The following is a 12523-nucleotide window of genomic DNA, read 5'->3' as shown; positions in this document are numbered from 1 at the left end:
CATGTGTCCTACAGTGTCTTTCAGAGCTCCCCAGCCACACTGAGCCCTGGGTGCCTGCCCCCTACTCCCTGTTTCATGTCCCCACTTTCTTACCAGGATTTTTGAATATCAACTCCCAAGGTATCTGCTTGCATTGAAATTCTCATCTCGACTGTACTTGGAACCCACAAGTTAAACTTAAAGTGGAAGACCTAACAATGGGGATCTTTCAAAATACCAGAAACCATATTCTCAAGAGGGCTTCTTAGAGAGCAAGAAGATAAAAATAGCTTCCCTCTTCCCTCATTGCCTCCTTTTATTCAAAATATAAATTCTGAATTTGAAGGCACGACATATTATTCAGGGCTTCCCGTATGAAATAACAACTGGTGTTGATTCCCCCCCCCTTTTTTTTGTCTTCTAAAGGTTAGAGATTACTCACCTCCCCTGCTGGTCATTAAATCAGTCTGGCAGGAACCCTCGGAAGTTCTGTGGCCTTCCGGGCATGCGGCGGCAGCACAGGCAGTGCTGCACACCGGCCTGCTTGCTGTGATGTGCTACGAAGCGGGTGACTTCAAAGGTCTGCTTCAAGCCTATCTTGAGTATTACTTGGGGCTCACACTGAGCCCCAAAGTCAGGTACCAGATGGCGCACCTCACCAAGTCAAAGTTGATCAGACTCCCCAGCACCTTGCACCTCCCTAGCTCCTGTGCCAAGGATGCTGTGCCCGCTCAGGCAGGAAGCAAATAACTTCTTCTAGCTTCCTTCTCCTTCTCTTAGAGGAAGGAGTCACCAGTTAAATAAATGCTCAGTTGTTCTTTCTGCGAGGTCTGTAAGTCTGCTAAGTCCTGAGAGGTTCAGTTTTTGTGTTAAGTTTTTAAAATCACGCTTCTCTTACTGTAATAGAGCATCTATCAAGATACTCTGCACCATTAAGAAGGGGGACTTCCTCTCCCTCAATGGCTTTATTTTTACATTTCAGTTTAAATGAACAGTTTACCCAAATTCTCCCGCAGTGCTCATCTGCATAGGGAAGTAAGAGATTGCTCCCCAAATCTAAAGGAGACAGGCAGGGTAGGCATTCGAGGATACTACTCACACCACTGAAATGTGCTTAGAAGGCAGACAACCCTAGAATGATGTCGCACTTGGATTATTGGGGTGCACCTCCTGTGAAATGAAAGGAGGATGAATAGTGATCTATTAAGTGTCTCCTTAATTTTCCTCTAGTGCAAAAATAAAATGCAAAAGGCATTTGCCTGGCCCAGGAGATGCACAAACACTGCCCTTTCAGGCTCGTGCTCCACATTTTCTAAGAGTACCTGCCAGTCACGTAGCTCACCGAAGGGACGGGGCTGCTCCAGTGGCCACAGCACCTGTCACCACAAAAAGCACCCTGAGATGCTAAGAGCAGATTCCCATGTCAGCACCTGTGGAGATGACCTTTAAGGTGGCCTCCAAACCCAGGGTTTCTGGTCCACTGTTCCTTGGATGCAAGCTCTTTTTTCAGTTTGTGTTCCGAAGAGCCAAGCGGTTGGACCAGGCAACAAAACACTGCCTCCCACCTCCTTAGCAGGTCACTGCTCCCAGTGACCTTCCACACACTGTCGGAAGGAGCCCGGCCTAGTGGATGGCTGCTACAGATCGAGGGTCCGGCCTGCTGGTGATGGCCACTCTGACAGGTCTCACAGACAGCGGCAACTGAGCAGCTTTGCCATTCAGGCAGCTAGCCTGCACTGGGTTTCTCGGGGTCCTATACAGTGGGGTTTAGACTATAAAGGACAGAGGCATGAGGGAAAGCGAGAGAACTGCATCTTGGAGAAGATCACACTGGAGAATCTGATCTCTGCCCAACCGCCCCAAAAGGCATCTCCTCAGAGGTCATAATATTTGTCTCCAGCCAAAGTTCTGTAAGATGTGAACTTCTCTTTGGCATTTTTTCATTTTATGTAATCACTGCAGCTGGGGAAAAAAAAACCCCAACAAAGCTAGAGGAACACAGAGGAACCCCTTGAAGCAGGGTTTGGGGCCAGGTAACTCTCTGCTATGGGGCGCTGTCCTGTGCGTGCGGGATGTTTAACAGCATCCATGAACTCCACCCACCAGATGCCAGCAGCAGATCCCCGCCCCCCAAGTCGTGACAGTGAAAAACATGTCCACTGGTTGCCAACTGTCCCCTGGGGGGGGTAAAACCACCTCTCCGTGAGAACCGCTGCCTTCCATGTGACTTAACAGTGTTCACTTCAGGAAACTGCTCCAGTAAAGGGGTTTGGAAGACAGTACGGGAACTTCTCGATGTAAAGGACCAAAGAGTAAATAGTTTTAGGCTTTGAGAGCCACATGCCATCTCTGCCTCATATTCTTTGTTTTTGTTTTGTTTTGTTACAATATTTTAAAAATATAAAAACACCTTCTGAGCTCAAAAGTTGGCTGGAATTGGCCCATCCTTAGACTGTAGAGAGAGGAACGATGGCTCTTCCCGCAGTGACTACAAGTGCTGAGACAGTATTTGAAAACAACTGGGATATGGATCCCGCTACCAGGTCTTCATGACCCTGAGTGAACAGTTCTGCTGCCCTTCTTGGAAAGCCTGAATTAATTAATTCCAAGTTAAATGCTGTTAATCTCGTTTTGCAACTTAGTTCTATTTAATGTATTTAAATGTAAAATGTATTTTAAAAAATAGAAACTTAATATTTGAACAAAATGAGATTCCCCCATAAGTGGAAGAATGTCTGCATAGTGAGGATATGTCCTTCCATTGGTTTGGAATAAAATATCCTAGGAGGTTCCTTCGAAGAAGAAGTTGTACAAAGGAAATGCCCCCACACAGTTTGAAAACTGAAATGTTTTAATAGGACTACAGAGGTTATCAAGGAAGGAAGAATGGTATCATGGAAAAAGAGAAGCCTAGAAACTGCAAAAATAAAAACATGTCATTTTGAAAATACATTTCAAGGTAGTTTCCATGGAGTTTTCTTTACCCATCACATAAATGTCTGAATAAACTAGGGCAGGTCCATTTGAAAAGTATTTATTGAGGGTTTACAATGTGCTAGGGACTGTGTGAGGCACTAGAGTTGAATCCACCTGGACAGTGAACAGTGCTCAAATAGGAAGTAGCTTCACCCAATCATCCAGAGATTTTTCCAGTAAAACATTTTATCTTGCTATCTTTGTGTATTGCTAATTCCAAATATCGTATGCTTTACTTTGGGCATTTAGAGTTTCTCTATGGGGATTTTCACTGACACCAGACAGAATCAGTCAAGAGAATGTGCTCACCAACCAGTTACCACTGTTAAGACAACACTGTGAGATGGGAATGAGACTTTAGTCAAATATACTTCATTTGGATTGAAAACATGTACATCGTAAGTCATTTGAGTAGTTTATCGTATGGGAGGCAGTAAATTATAGTGAAGGGTACTGGACTGGGAGTTAAAACCCTGTCCTGTCCTGTTTCTGCCCTCGTCTTCTTTCCATGGACAAGTCAGTGAATATGTAAGGAGCAGATTTCTGCTCTGTAAAATGGGATCACAGCACATTTACCTTGAGGCGTTTGCTGTATTTAAACATACTGTGTGTTTCTAACTTACAGAGTGGTATAAAGGTGATATCATTATTGTAAGGACTGGGCTAAACTGGTTCTTCATTCTACATGGATGATTCTGGGATAAATCAAGTAGTGTCTTGGTCACAGCCCAGATCGATTACCAACAAGACCTTCTTATACTTAATTTTCGGTGATCAAGAAGAAACGGATTTATAAAAGCTCATGAGGCGCTACTCTGAAATTTGCTCAGAGATGAACATCATGGATTTTCTGTTATAACATAATGATGAGCTAAATTTAATCTTCTAGTGAAACAAAGACTTTTAAAGATGTCCAGAAATTAATGCTTGATCCTTTACCAGCACCATTAGGTCCCACCCCCCCTTCACCCCAAATTACCTCTTTGCCCCACAGACTTCAGAGGAAACCATTGCCAGGGACAGTCACCCCTCTCATAGTTTGGGGTGGAAATCTATGCTGCACAGTCTGAGTATGGCAACAACGTCACCTGCACAAATTTGAGAAAGCTTCTCCAAATGAGATCAGTGTAGATTTTTTTTTCTTGGTGATACTCTCAATTGTATTTTTAAAAAAAATCAACTGGGGTTTCTACTTTTTTTGGTCATCATCCTTTCCCAGTCTATTTTTGCTCAGAAAGTAGCTGGACTAATATCCCAAGAAGGATCTCCTTCATAAAATGGGTACAACCGCGGAGCACCAGATGAGGAGTAAATGACACAGCCCTGCAAGGTACTTCCTCTGGTTTCGTAACGGGGCCTGAGAAAGCCTTCATAAAACCCTGCTTATGTTTTGTCCACTTCGTTTCAAATGTGATGCCATCAAATAGGCAGGAGCTGGATGGTGCTGTGTGCACTGTCAGCTGTCAGGGCTATCCTTGATGCCAGCAGCAAAGTATCAGAATAACACTAGTATGGGAAAAAACGGTGACTCTTTGACTCCTAACACCTTTTGTAAAGGACACATCTTCATCTCATGGAAAGAAAGACAAATGATGATAAGTGCTCGTTCCCCCACTTCACATTACCATGACTACTGGAGGTCCATTTTTCTGTCCCCCAGCTCCGAACCATCCAGATATAAGAGTTAAATGTAGAAAGGAAAAAAATGGATATATAAAATTGAGGCAATTCCCTCAGTTTCCTAGGTCTGAGTTTTTATAAACTGTATGAATTCATTTGACCAGAGAGCCATCAGCTTGAAATGGCTTCTGACCACTATTTGACTTGGTCTTGATTTTCCCCAGACACCTAGCGCATGAAGAACCATCTCGAATCTGAAAACAATTTACTGACAAGACCGCTGTCCTTTAAAGTTGCCCTTTAGCCATGGAGGCAAAGACAGCCTTCCTCTCTCTTTAGTCCCAACTTTCTCTGATAATACGGTTTTGTGTCCTGAACAGATCAAAATCAAATAGGAGAGAAACAATACTGTTGAAAAGAGGTCTGATGTGCCTGTTGATGTCTCATTAACCTTGAGAGTGAATGTAACTGGTGACTGCCCGTCACAGTGGCGTGACGGTTTGTTAGGGGGGAAAAAAGCCAGTGGAAACATCACTTCGGAAAAAAAAAATACAAAGAGAAACATCATTTAGTAGATCATCTATCAAAACATGGGGGCAGCTTTCCAGCTGTCAGGACTGGCTAAATTTATAGTTTCCTTAAGCCTGTGATGAAACTACTACGCGTTTTCTTGGGGAAGCATTTGGGGCAGTATTTTTCTGTGTGTCAGAATATGTTCACTGAAGTATTGGGACAAAAAAAAAAAACTCACTTCAATGTTGGAAGCATAATCATGAGAAAAGCAAATATTTCCGAACCACTGTTACTAAGGTTCTTCGATGATGTGTGTGCCATTTAAAATATCACAAGCCACCCAACGTGGGAAGGTCCTAATTCCACTGAGTCCCTAGTCGGATTCCCCTCATTACTAACTGCCGATACACACCAACAGAGAGAGGTAGGGAAATAACATGAAAATTAGCTGGTCTCCAGGGATATAGAGGGTTACCTGTAGAGGGAAAGAGGAGAGAGTTCCCCAGGTTCACTGGCTGACTCCCCGTGGCGTAAGTGGACTAGAAATCTAACCGGCTCTAATCCCAGATCTGAACGGAAACCCTCACAAAACCAGCTCTTTTTGTGCCTCTGCCCCAGGGCTCCAGCTGGGATTGGTTGCCCTCCACAGAGGGGCACCTTAAGTAAACAAGCCCCACAATTCCCACCAGGGACTTGGATGGAACATTCTCACCTATTTTTCCTTTTCTTTCTGAAGGTCTCCACTTTTCCATCTCTAGTCCTCACTCCTCTGCTTTTCTTAGGAACTTCCTGAAAGTTATCACCATTTACCTCACTTTTCACATCAAATTTCCACCTCGGACTGACGGCACAACCTGTTTCCACGAGTGTCACCCTCTAACCAGCTGCTTGATTTCCTGTGCTCTCCTTAGGGCCACACAGCCTGGCTTCTGTCCTCACCCTTCTGGCTCTGCCCCTCACCCTCACGCCCAAATGCACCCAAACAAAAGTGGATCAATCGAATCCCTGTTTTCCCAAAGAAGTTTTTGCATTTCGGAAGAGGGGAGCTACTGTGCAAGACAAAATAACTGCGAATGGCAGACATCATTTCCTACCCCGTAGACAGAGATGGCCACCTCGCTCTGGGAAGAGGGCAGCGGGGCAGCCCCGCGTCCTCGCCAGGGACCACACTTCTTTCTGGGTGGGTAGGAGGCATTTTCCTCACCATCCCGCCTCACATTCCTTTGCCTCCTCCCGGTCCCTCCGAGCAGCATTTCTGAAATCACTCCAAAGGTCAGAGAAGGGGAGTAAAGAATGGGGACAGGCGAGAGGGGTCTCTGAACCCCCCCCCCAAGCGTGATATTTTGTTTTCAAGTACCAGGACTTTCTAGAATGTCTTCTCTTGTTCTGCTCTTTCTTGGCCCAGTTACCCCCAAGCCTCCCCACCCCCAAGACCACTGCGACCAAAACAAGCGCACCGACCATAGCACCGAGGCTGCCGCCGCCCCAACTGTTGCAGCAGCTGCCTGGGTGGCGGCGACAGCGGCGAGGGCAGGGCCGGGCCCGGACCCGGACGCTCCCCGCCCAGGAGGCTAGGAGGCTCCGGACGGCCTCCGAGGGGCGCGCGGTGCAGGGGAGCCCCTGCGGCAGCCGCCTGGGATGGGAGAGGCGGCGCTCTCAGACCGGACCCCCGCGCAGAGCCAGCCCAGCCGCGGCAGCGGCGCCAGCGGAGGCTGCCCGCGCCCGCCCCCCTCTCACCTTTAAGATCAGGTCGGTGTGATGCTGGTCCAGCATGTTGGCTTTCTGGAAGGAGGTGACGATGACCCGGCCGTAGCGCCCGGGGGTCTGCAGGTCCGAGTAGAGTCGGTGCTTGGAGCGGTTGACCGGGAAGAGGCTGTTGACGAGGTTGCGCTCAATCTTGGCGAGGCTGTGCTGGGGCGCCAGCAGGTGCTCCACGCTCTCCTCGACCTGGTAGCGGCTGAAGCTGGCGCCGAGCAGGATGGAGATGAGCACGGGCGCCGAGGCGAAGAAGACCGGGTGACTGGCAATGAAGTGGCCGAGCCGGGAGAAACACGTCCTCAAGCCCCTGTGCAGAACCTGCCGCAGCATCCTAGAGCAGAGCGGGCGCGGGAGGAGGGCGAGGCGCACGCTCGGCGCGGGCTCGGGCGGCGGCGGCGGCGGCGGCGGCGGTGGCGCCCGCGGCGGCGGCGACGGCGGCGGCGGCGGCGGCGGAGGCGAGACCCGGAGCTCTCCCGGAGCCGCGGCACCACCATCGGGGAGTCCCGCGCCGCGCCTCGGGAGGGTCCCCTCGGGCCGGAGACACGCCCTCCTGCCCGCGGCCGCGCCGGCCCAGAGAGCCCCCCAGCCTGGCGGCCTCCGCGCCGCCCCCACCCCGCCCTACCCCGTGCGCCCTCCCCACCCCCCGCCGCCTCCCAGCCCGAGGGGCTCCGCGCGGCGGGGCCGCGTCCCGGCTCAGCGCGGGGGGGGCCCGGAGCAGCCCCCGCGGCGCGTCATGACCCCACTCACCCGACCCCCAAGGCCAACGACGGGGTGGCGCGGGGAGCGGCGGCGGCGCTATCTCGGGGAGACTCTGCGCGCCAGCCTAGGAACACGAGGACGGAGAATTCCAGGCTACACCCAGTCCCCTCCCCTCCCCGCGCTCCCCTCCCCCGGCCCGGCCCGCCTCGCACGCCCTCCCCTCCCCTGTCCTCCTCCGGGGAGACCCAGAGATGAATAAAGAAATGGCCCCGATTTTCCAAACAAAAAGTAAAGAGTTCTCCCGGGGGGCGTCGGGTGGACCCGCTCAGAGCCAAGTACCCCCAGAGGCGGAAAGGAGGAGGCTGAAGACTGCGTGCGCCCCGGCTCTCGCCAGGCTCAGGTGGTGGCGCGCACTGGCTGGTGCGGAGAGGGGGTGGGGAGCGAAGACGCTCGAACGTGGAAATCACGCCTCCTCTCAAGTAAGAGCCATTTAAATTATCCCCAACACTGCAGCTGCCGCGGGACCACGGGGTCCGAGTGTGCGTCTGGGGCACGTCCCCCCAAAAGGCGTCTGTGGAGAATCTTTCTTCTCTTCCCTTATTTAGGGTCGCTCCAGAGTGTATTGGGGTTGGGCAGTTCTGCTGCGCGCCCCTCAACCTGCGCGCCCACCCCGTCCCCCATAGCAAAAGTGCTGGTACTGGTGGTCAGTCGGTGGAGCTCCCGTACTCCTGGCTCTCCGCCCTGCCTCCTCCTCCTCCCTCTGTCGTCACAGGCGGGTCTGGGGGACCTGGTGCGGCGGGGCTGGAGCGGGCGCCCCTGCGGGCGGGCGTAGAGTGTTTGTGAACCGGGAATCCGTAGCGTTACTCCCCTGCTCTCCCAACAACCCGCCTTCTCATTCTCAAAGACGCAAGTGTGGGAGTGGGGGACACCTTATCTCAGACCTGGAGAGATACTGGTCTCCGAGCATGCCGAGCCGCAGGGGGCGCGGGGGAGCCCGGGGGGCGCCGACGTCTCGGCAAAGTTGGGCGTGTGCGTGTGCGCGCCAGCCTTGAGCTACCGGGCAGCCACTGTGGTTCCCCTCGCACTCCCCCTCCAGAGAATTTCCCGAGAAGGCGGGCGCCGGCTTCGGGCCCGGGATAGACCTGCGGCGGCGGCGGGAACGGCCACGCACAGGTACAATTTAGCGCGTTTCGTTGTGCGCTCTAAGCCCCGGGTCCATCCATTGCAACTTAAACCGAGCCGGATCTCGGAGTCTGGGCCACTGAGGCGCTCGGTCTGGCTAAGGGGGTGGGGACCGGTGCGCGGTGAGGGGTCCCAAGGTTTTGCGCTCCGAGCGCTCGGTTTTTCCGTTCCACGCCTCCTGTCGCTCCTGCTTGGCCTCCCAGTACCAAGGATCAAAGGAGAGGCGGCGGGGACTGGAGGCGCGGTCCCTGGAGTGTAGTCCGCACGAGAGAGCTTGGACAAGCATACTGAAGCTGAAGGAAGGCGGAATAGGGAGAGGAAGAAGAGGAGAACGGGGAGGAGGAGGAGAGGGAAGAGGAGAGGGAGAGAGAAATGGGTGGGAGAACGCGATTCAGGGAGGTATTCCCCATTCCAGACTCCCCAATGCCAAGCAGCCCTTCACTTCTCAAACTGAACTTGGGAACTTGCACGTTAGAAACAGGAAGTCTTGGGCTGGGAAATCCTCCTTTTTTGGTTTCTCTCCTCCCTTCCCCCACACCAGACCCTCCTTCCTACATTCCCTCAGCAGCACCTGCATGCTGCGCTGCCTACCCCGGGGGCGCACCCGCTCTGCTCTGCCTGCTCCCTAGGTCCTTCTACCCATCCGTACTCTAGTCCACTTTCTCTGCTCACCCTCGCTATTCCTCACACCGATCTCTGTTTCCAAAGGCTCCCTCTGGGAGCCTAGGTTCAAACAGCAGCTTCCAGCCAGCACCTCCCCCACCCCCACCCCAGTATCGTCGTCCCCGGGAGGGACACGTTGGGAGCGGCTAGAAATTCCCCTGCAACACTCCACTTGTGCCCTTCCCCCACCATCGTAATTTCTGCTCGAAGAGACGCCGCTGCTCTGCAGCGCTTTGCTGATTCACGATGATCGCGGAGGGAAAAGCCTCTTTGACTTGTGCCCCTGCAACTGGCGAGGCAAGCGCAAGTGGCTGCGAGGGCACACGCTTTGGGATACCACCCACCACTGCGCAGCCGAGGTGCTAAATGGCTGGGTGGATGCCCTGCCTGGCTCTCGGCCGGGGCAGAAAGAAAGGCGAAAGGGCGGGGGTGGGGGGTGGGGGGTGCGGTGGCAGTGGGAAATACTGCGAGCCCAGTTCTTTGCCGCTGAGCTGGCGGCAGCTGGTGGGTGGGCACCTCTCAGGAGGCCTCAAGTCGGTCTTTGCACGGGGAGCGACAGAGATGTTTCATGTGCCCTGATGCCGGCGCAGCAACAAAAGTAAGAGAAGGGAAACCTACCGACAGGTCTCCTTGGGAGCCTTCAACATTTTGGCGAAGCTCTTTTCATTCTTAAGTCTTTGTCCCTCCAAATGGTTCCCTACTAACCTTGGTTCACTCTCGTCCCTAGAATTTCCAGCTTTTTAATGTGAGCCCTCACGCCGGCTGAAGAGTAGGCATCCCCTTTCTGAGCGCCTGGGCTGAATCTTAGAGCGGGAGAAACCCGGTGTTGCTCAGCCAGCCCCGGTGGGAGTGTTGTCCTTCCACACGGAAAGGCCTTTCTTTTGAGACCCACGCATTTGCTTCTAGTCCTTCCAACTCTGTTCCTAATCGTCTTGATGTATTTGTGGGGCAACTTCCATCCTGCCGGCTTTAATTCAGGCACTGAACGTCCTCAGAGTGGATCTTGCTGCCACTTCTTACTGTGGGAAATTCAGTTAGTATTACCTAAATTGAGTTGGAGCAAGAGGGTGGGGGGCGTTGCCTCTTCCCGATTTGATTTTTCTTCTCTTGATTCAGACGTTCAGGGGAGCGTTGCCACCACCAAAGACCTGGGTTTGCATTTGGGACAATGACCTTGGGAATAGAGCTTCCATCAGTACATTCGTAAATTATTCCTTTTTCTGATTAAAAATTAATACATTTTAGTTGTAGAAAGTTTAGAAAATAAGAACTAGAAAAAGAAGGAAACAAAACAACTCCGTAGCCCTGTTACTCGCACCACCTTTCAATGGTAGCCTCTGTTGATAATTTACTGTACACATAGACAATATAATGCAGAGGTTCAGGCTGCTGGTTCCATAGCCACTAAGTTGAATCCATGCTCCACTACTTACTATGATAGGTTGGGTGAGTGACTTCACCTCCTTATGCCATACTTTCCTGTTCTGGAAAATGGGAATAATTAATAGTACCTATCTCATAGAGTCGCCGTGGGGAGTAAGTTGGTTAAAAGATGTAAGGCACTTAAAATAAGTGACTGGAATATCACAAACACCTAGTTGATATCTGTCATAATTCTAGTCTTTCTTGAATATATGTGTGTGGAAATGAAAACCAGCCCCTGCCACCCAGAAGCTGGCCAGGTATTATCATTTGGGACTTGGTGTTGCTAGGAGCTGCCCTGGTACTCACAACTAAGCTTCGGTGTTCTCCTTTTGAATAAAAACTATTCTCCAGAACAGTAATGTCAGATAAGGTCATTTGGTAACTGTGATGGATCCAGACAGAATTAGGACCACTCCATAATCATGTCTGAACACGATGAAGCATGAACGTTGTGCAAATCCCAAAAATGACCAAACAAGTCCCTATCATGACTATTAGGAGTGATTACTGTGTTATTTTTAAACAAATTTGAGCTTTAGCTTTGGTCTAGTCTTCTCTTCTAGGTAAAGATTTGTTAAAACACCCAATCATAAAAGTACCCCTGCTTCCTGACGGCATCCAATCCATAGCAGGCCCCACTGCCTTAAACTTTCCCCCAAATTACTTAACGCAAACCCAGACCCTTCTTATTGAGATGCCCCTGGTGCATGTTCTCCTTCACTGCAATGAAAAATAAACCCAGCTCATTCAACTACTGGTATGTTCCTGGTGGTCTTTGGCAGGAGGGTTTAGGCAATGTATATGAAATGTTTATACACTCTTTCTGAAATTGAAATCATAGTAAACATTCTGTTTGGTAAACATTTTTTCCCATTAAATAGATTGTAAGCTTTTTCTCATGTTGATTAATATTGCTATAAAACATTTTAATAGCTGCATAGAATTACATCAAATGGCTAAGACTGGACTTATTTAACTTCTATTGTGGGATATTTAGGGTTTTTTCTTTTTTTTTTTAATTTACTGTTGGGGTGCCTGAGTGGCTCAGTTGGTTAAGCGTCTGACTCTTGATTTTGGCTCAGGTCATGATCTCAGGGTTGTGAGGTCTAGCCCCAAATGTGGGCTGTGTGCTGGGTGAGGAAACTGCCTAAGATTCTCTCTCTCCCTCTGCCCCTCAGCCCCTCTAAAAACGAACAAATAAATAAATTTTTACTGTTATAAATAACACTGAGATGAACATCCTTTACATAAATCTCTGACTACATCTCTATTTTCTTAGGGCCAAATATCCACCACTACTTTTTAAGTATACTGCTCCTTACAGATGACTTTCTAATTGTTGTTAAATAGGAAGGCACAAGGGCATTACTTCACAGGAATTAAATTTCTTGAAAAAATTAATGAAGTATTCTCACTTGGGAGGGGATTCTTATCATCTGTTACATTTGGAGTAAGTCTCTTGGCTCAGTCTTGCTCAGAGATGCCAGAGGGATTAATCATGGTGTGGAGGAAGTGTGGACTCAAAAGTAAAGCGTATTTGTTTTGATAAGGTTAGAAACAGGGGTCTACTCTTGTGTAACAAGTGTGTCACTCACTAGCTTTCAATAATCACGCCACCATTTTCTGCCAGAGAAACAACAAAATATTTTCATAAGTATTTGTTAAATCTAAACAGTTCGATGTCAACCATGAAATCGCTATGCATAGC

At 50.2% G+C, this 12523-nt stretch overlaps 1 protein-coding gene across 1 annotated transcript in view; it reads right to left on the bottom strand.

The window, feature by feature from the left end:
- PTCHD1 (patched domain containing 1) overlaps nucleotides 1-7177 on the bottom strand; it is a 55472-nt gene extending 48295 nt beyond the window's left edge. Inside the window, exon 1 of the mRNA XM_026480193.3 lies at nucleotides 6826-7177. Within this exon, the coding sequence (XP_026335978.1) occupies nucleotides 6826-7176 (351 nt within the window). The 5' untranslated portion in view covers nucleotide 7177. The remainder of the gene's footprint in view (nucleotides 1-6825) is intronic.
- Nucleotides 7178-12523: the final 5346 nt, after the last annotated feature.

This window comes from Ursus arctos, chromosome X (genome assembly GCF_023065955.2).
Source record: "Ursus arctos isolate Adak ecotype North America chromosome X, UrsArc2.0, whole genome shotgun sequence".
NCBI classification, from domain to species: domain Eukaryota; kingdom Metazoa; phylum Chordata; class Mammalia; order Carnivora; family Ursidae; genus Ursus; species Ursus arctos.
The sequence above is the reverse complement of the archived record's forward strand: the minus strand, read 5'-3'. Positions and strand labels throughout refer to the sequence as shown.